This window comes from Notolepis coatsorum (genome assembly GCF_963971535.1).
Source record: "Notolepis coatsorum genome assembly, chromosome: 8".
NCBI lineage: Eukaryota > Metazoa > Chordata > Actinopteri > Aulopiformes > Paralepididae > Notolepis > Notolepis coatsorum.
The window spans coordinates 72,073,969-72,081,000 of NC_140172.1; the positions used below are offsets into that span (position 1 = coordinate 72,073,969).

Below are 7,032 nucleotides of genomic sequence, written 5' to 3' on the forward strand. Positions count from 1 at the left end.
TGCCACTTTTCTGCCCGCTTGTTAAGAGGGGAGGAACAACCACACAGCCACCATCGCTGCCTCCCTACCGGATGAACTTAAAACGTTCTACACCCGGTTCGAGGTCAACAACCCCTCCCCCACCCGCCTCGCCCCCATCATGCCTGTCCCCACTACAGTCATCACTGAGGTGGAAGTGCGCAAGGAGTTCCAGCGCATTAACATCAGAAAAGCAGCCGGCCCGGATGGAATTCCAGGCCGAGTGCTCCGGGCATGCGCAACAGAGCTAGCGGGGGTGTTAACCAGGATATGCAACCTCTCCCTCACCACATGCAAAGTTCCAGCCTGCTTCAAATCCGCCACCATCATCCCAGTGCCCAAGAAAAGCAAGGTCACTTGTTTGAACGACTGGCGCCCCGTTGCTCTCACTCCCATAGTGAGCAAAAGCCTGGAGAGGATTGTGAAGAAGTCCATCCTCAAAGAGATCCCACCCACCCTAGACCCCCACCCTAGACCCCCACCAATTTGCCTACCGGCAAAACCGTTCCACAGATGACGCAATAAACACTGCCCTCCACCATGCCCTCATGCACCTGGACAAACCCAACACCTATGTGAGAAAGCTGTTCATAGACTTCAGTTCAGCTTTCAACACCATAGTCCCCTCCATACTGGACACCAAGCTTAGAGACCTGGGCCTCAACCCCAACCTGTGCAGCTGGATCCTGGTCTTCCTGTCGGATCGGCGCCAGGTGGTGAGGATGGGCTCCAACATCTCTGACCCCCTGACCCTCAACCCCTGAGGGGGGTTGCGTCCTGAGCCCCCTCGTCTACTCCCTGTACACCCACGACTGTGTAGCCACACACAGCTCCAACCTGGTGATCAAGTTCGCAGACAACACGATCACCAACGGCGATGAGACAGCCTACAGGAGTGAGGTTGTAAACCTGGAACGGTGGTGCCAGGAAAACAACCTCACTCTCAACGTCGACAAGACCAAGGAGCTGATCATCGACTACAGGTGGGGAGGAGCGGAACATGACCCCATCCACATCAACGGGTTGTGTTAGGATTGGGGGGTGGTGAGGGAAGGAGAGGAGAACCCAGTTTGCGGACAGGAATGTAAGGAGGCAGAGACGGCAGGATAACGTGTAGAAGGACTTTACTAGTTCAACGGCACGTAGCAAAAAGAACATAAACGGCGCAGCCGAGCTGGCACTAATAAACAGCGAACTTGAGAACACAGAAAATAAAAGGCAACAAACGAAACACAACAACACTTACTTAGAATGAATAACAACAGTGCAAGACGACGTGGACAGGAACAAGGGGTAACCGGAGGTATGACGCCACAAAGGAAGTGAGGACAGAACACACTAATATACACAGACTAATGATGATGAGCCACACCTGGCACAGCCAGGCAACAACATAGAATACAAAATCAGACCACACAAGGAATAATCAAACCAGGACACAAAAGGCAATAACACACACAACAACCAGACAAGGGGACGACATCAAACAAAGGCAGGGATGGCCCACGACAACGTGAACGAGGACATAATATTAATTATACCTAACCACAGTTCTATGATGGCCTGCACCATCTGGCGGTGCCCACTAGAGGGAGGCAGGACACATTGTCCTGTCTGGGACCGTTACAGGGTCGTAGTGGAGAATGTCGCCAGCTTCAAGTTCCTCAGGGTCCACATCACGAGAAGCTGGACTGGGGAGTGCACACTGGCCATGTGGTGAAGAAGGCCCAACAACGCCTCTACCACCTCAGGTGACTTAAGACATTTGGAATGGGGCCACAGATCCTCAGGGCCTTCTACAGAGGCACCACGGAGAGCATATTGACAGGATGCACCACCGCATGGTTTGGAAATGCCAACCAAAGCGACCGCAGAGCACTGGAGACAGTAGTGCGAACGGCCGAGAAGATCTGTGGAAGCAAACTACCCTCCATAGACAATATCTTCACCGAGCGGTGCGTCAGCAAGGCACACAGGATTCTGAAAGACCCCAGCCACCCCAACCACAAACTGTTTGAGCTCATGCTGTCTGGCAGACGGTACCGGAGTCTCAGATCCACCTCCAAAAGAACCAACAGGCTACTGACTGAGAGACTCTGAACCAACATGGTCACGTCCAAAATGTCTTGTTGAAGTTATATTGTATAGTATAGGATTATTTTAAGTCTATTTGTGTATTGCAATGTATTGTATTTGTATGTATATAATGTATTTTATGTATATAATGTATTTATCAAACAAGTATTGCAATGTATTGCACACTACTACGGTTGAGGAGCCAAGGAAAACAAGCATCTCACGTTTTTGGAATGTATATGTACTATGTACTAAAAGCTGTGACAATAAATCTATCCATCTATCTACAGTATCTGTTGAAGGTTCCAAGCCACAGTCTAAGGAAAATCGGGGATGCAGCCTTTGCAAACTTTGCACCAAAGTTATGGAACACACTACCTATGGACATTAGGGAAGCTAGATCTCTTAATAAAAAAAATTAAAATAAAAAAAGCTAAAAACGTACCTCTTCACCATAACCTCGCTGTTGATTGTACTGTAGCACTATTTTACTCTGTCCATTCTATTGTATTGCACTGCACTGTTGCATAATTGTACTATCTATTCTATTCTACTATTTTATTGCACTGTATTATTTTACTCTGTCTATTACTTTTTATTACAGGTTCAAAACTGTCAGGTATTAAACTGTGTGGGTATCAAACAAGAGACTGTAAAACTGTGTAGGACGCAGGCCTACAACTGCACCCTGAGAGAGGGAACTGCGCCCTGAGAGGGAGGTTTGCCCTGAGTGGGAGGTTCAAAGGGTCAAAGTGGGTATCAAACAGGAGGGAAGACTGTCAGGTTTTAAACTGTGGATACCAAACAGAGAAGGTAAAGCCGACTTTGAACTGTTGAACAGTAATCCAGAACTATTTTATTGCACTGTAAAAAAAAAGATTTTATCTATTCTATTCTACTATTTTATTGCACTGCACTATTGCACTATTTTACTAAATTTGATCTTACTCTTTTTATTATTGTCTATTTAAAATTTAATCAAACCATAAACAATGTGGCCTGTTGGGATGTTAGACCCTAATGACAATGTGAGAAACTGTGATTTTATATGTCTGCACTTTATGTGCTCAAGTTATGCCTGTCTTTTTTCTGTTGTGAAGCACTTTGAGCTGCAGTTTCTGTATGAAAGGTGCTATACAAATAAAGTGTATTATTATTATTATTATTATTATTATTATTATTATTATTATTATTATTATTATTATTATTATTATTATTATTATATACACACACTATATAATATATATGTATATATAGTGTATATACATAGAAAATATATACATATTAAAAAAGTCAAAAAAAATTGAATAAATGAAAAAGATAAAGTATAATCAAAATAAAGAGGTTACCTCCAGTGTGAGCTCCGTCATGCGGTGTTTCCTCTGCAGCTCCTTGCTCTCTGGCAGCGGCTCGTGGTACAGCAGACACAGCATGGCGTGCTTCTTCAAGGCCTTCTTGTAGTTCCTGTCATTGATGTCCAGGACACGGTCTTTCCCATCGTAGCGGGGAAACTCCAGGCCCTTCTCTGCCGGAGCCAGATGCACCAGGCTCAGGCAAGGGAGCAGGAACAACCAAAGAGAACGCATGGTCCTCAACTACAACCCCCACACACTCACACAAACACACACAAAAACACACACACAAACACACACACCAAAAGTGAGAGAGTATATACGGTTTGGTCACAGTGTCCTGAGGAAGGTCACCTGGAGTCTCGGACGGCACGGCAGGGTTGGACAAGTGAAAAGTTGGTCCTTCAACGTTAGCTCTCCTCAGACTTCCTACAGTAAGGTGCTTTTTCCAATGTAATCCAACAGCATCCAGTGAGGACCAGCTACCCGCTCACTCTGCCTGGCTGCTGCCTCTCTCTCCGGCCGAGACAAAGGGAGGGGAAGAGGAGCGCTGTCAGGCCTCTGTGGAGGACAAGGAGGCTGGATACCGTACATAGCTGTGCCCCTCTCCCCCCAAGCCACTCAGGACAGGCCCATTTTTAGGAGACCAGTTGTTTGGAGGCTAAAAATAAAGACATGAGCGAGGGAGAGAGAGAGAGAGAGAGAGAGAGAGAGAGAGAGAGAGAGAGCGAGAGAGGGGGGGGGAGAGAGAGAGAGAGAGAGAGAGAGAGAGAGAGAGAGAGAGAGAGAGAGAGAGAGAGAGAGAGAGAGAGAGAGAGAGAGAGAGAGAGAGGAGCTGATATCAGGGACCCTGTAAGGACACTCTCTCTGTGTGGCTTGTAGGGACAGGATGAAAGAGAGGCCACCAGGGGGTGTGGCCTGAGGGTCGACAGGCAGAGTGGAGTTTTTGGTGTTAGAGTTGCCATTGCTGATGCAATGCTTCGGTAAATCTGATCACGACGCCACCTTTCTTATACCAAAGTACAAACAGAGTCTCAAGCGCGTTCCCGTGGTAATGCGAGAAGTGAAGCGTTGGTCTGTGGACTCAGGGAACACACTACAAGCGGCACTCGATTGCACAGACTGGAGCGTGTTCCGTGAAAACACAGATAACATAAATGATTACACTAAAACAGTGCTGGACTTTGTTGGTACTCTGGTAGAAGAAACAATCCCCTCCACCACAATTAGAGTTTTCCCAAACCAAAAGCCTTGGGTAGACAAATCCGTCTGTGAGGCTCTGAATGCGTGCACCTCAGCCTATAACGCCGGGCTCGTGACAGGCAACAAGAACGAGCACAAGGCGGCGAGATACAACGTAAGGAGGACAGTAATAGAGGCAAAAGGCGATACAGGGATAAGGTGGAACAAGCTGATTCCAGAGGCATGTGGCTGGGCCTCAGAACGATGACAGATTACAAAGGCAGATTTGTTTTTGTATTATCTTTTTTCACCCTCCTTTTTCCGTTTTTCTCCCATTCCAATGTTAGTCGTTATGCCAATTCCTAATCCCCTTCTGGTCGTTGCGCACTCTACCCCCTACCATCGGTCTGGGAGGGCGGAGACTATCACATGCTTCCTCCGACACATGTGTAGCCAGCCCACCGCTTCTTTTCACCTGGAAGCGCGGACTCTCACTGGGGGAGTGTAACGTGTGGAAGGATTACACTACCTCCCCCAGATCCTTCCCTCGCTGTGCAGGCGCCCCGACCAAACTGTAGGAGTCGCTGTTTACAACGACCAGGACCCACCCCACCAGCTTTCCCACCCGCTGACACTGCCAATTGTGTCAGTATGGACGGCCGACCAAGCCGGAGGTACAGCAGCTGGATTCGATCCCACTGTCTCTGCGGTGGTAGACAGACGCTTAGTCCGCTGCGCTACCCGGCCGCCCTGAGAGTGAACAGTTTTAAGTACCTCGGAGTCCACATATCCGAGGACTTGACATGGACCACACACATTGACAGTGTAGTGAAGAAGGCACGGCAGCGCCTCTACTTCCTTAGGAAGTTCAAAGTGAGTCAGAAGATCCTTAAGAACTTCTACTCATGCACAATAGAGAGCATCCTGGTAACATCACCTCCTGGTTTGGGAATAGCACCACACATGACCGCAGCAGACTACAGAGAGTGGCCCGTTCAGCCGAATGCACATTTGGAGGTGGGCTTCCCACTCTCCAGGACATTTACAACAAGCGTTGCAGGGCCAAGGCTAAGAGAATAACCAAAGACTCTAGTCACCCAAACAACTGCCTCTTTGAACTGCTGCGGTCAGGCAAGCGCTACCGGAGTCTCATGGCCAGCACAGAGAGACTCAGAAGGAGCTTCTATCCCCAGGCCATCAGGATGCTCAATGACTCCATGTAAACAACCCATCATCTACACTCATTGCACACACATCCACATGCACACACTCACTTTTAAACAAACACTCACCTTAACACTCACTTTAGACACTTTAAATATAAAGTGTGTTAAAGTGTCTAAAGTGTCTAAAGTGAGTTTGTTTAAAAGTGAGTGTGTGCATGTGGATGTGTGTGCAATGAGTGTAGATGATGGGATTATATTTATCTATTATTAAAGAGAGTTGCACTACATTCATACCCCATTTGCAATTGCACCTTACCTCAAAGGTTTGTACCTCATATTCTGTTTACTCATTTTTACTCACTGTACTTAGACTGTACCTAGTGTAGCAGGGTGGATTATCCCTGCTTCGTGGGAACTGTGGTGTGCGGTCAATAGGTAGCGAGACACAGTAGCACTCTGGCCAGCTGCACCTCCGTCTTTGGGGTCCGGAGCGTCAACTGGAGGCTGGCAGTGGGGATGTATGAGGCCCAGGGTTTACAAACCTGGTCCGGTACTCTGGTCTTCCTCCCTCTCTCTGGAGCAGTCAGCAGTACTCCCCAACACACCCTCACCCTCCACAGTTGCCCCTTTTGCCCTCCCACACTTAATGACCGGATGGTAGAGAAATAACTTGGTACCCCCCGCAAGCAGTACCCTCCCTTAGTGACACCAGAACCCTTACAATGGAAATGGAAAAGGTAGAATAGGAAGGGGTTAAGGTTACATATATTACCCGTATCAAAGGGTTAGGGTTAGGGTTAGAAATAATGAAAGACACACACACCGTGCTCCCGTTCTGGATGACTGTATTGTAACTCAGCCTAGTTACAACAATGCTACGTCTGGTGATTACTGCACCATGGGTATCCATACAATAATTACTGGCATGAATCAATGGCATGAGTCAATTATAATATTACACCCAGGCACCAAGTGCTCTCAGGTAACCAGACTAAACGCTGCCCACGTCTGGGCGGAACACAGTATTTACCTTCTCTAAGGAATTACACTCTTACTGTCCCCGGTTGAGAATATGGGGAAGGAAGGGGGAGCATAGGGAAGAGAATAAAGGGATTCACAGAACGGGAATTATTTAGGAAATACACGCCTTATCACGCTCAAAGAAAAGGAATAAAATAAAAGAGTGAGCCCACAAAATACCTATAAGTCCTATCTTAATGCCGGCATATATTGTTCGG

The 7,032-nt window shown here is 47.4% G+C and overlaps 1 protein-coding gene across 1 annotated transcript in view; it reads right to left on the reverse strand.

Moving 5' to 3' along the window:
• casq2 (calsequestrin 2) overlaps nt 1-3,960 on the reverse strand; it is a 65,130-nt gene extending 61,170 nt beyond the window's left edge. The window contains exon 1 of the mRNA XM_084319593.1: nt 3,444-3,960. Within this exon, the coding sequence (XP_084175719.1) occupies nt 3,444-3,680 (237 nt within the window). The 5' untranslated portion in view covers nt 3,681-3,960. The remainder of the gene's footprint in view (nt 1-3,443) is intronic.
• Nucleotides 3,961-7,032: the final 3,072 nt, after the last annotated feature.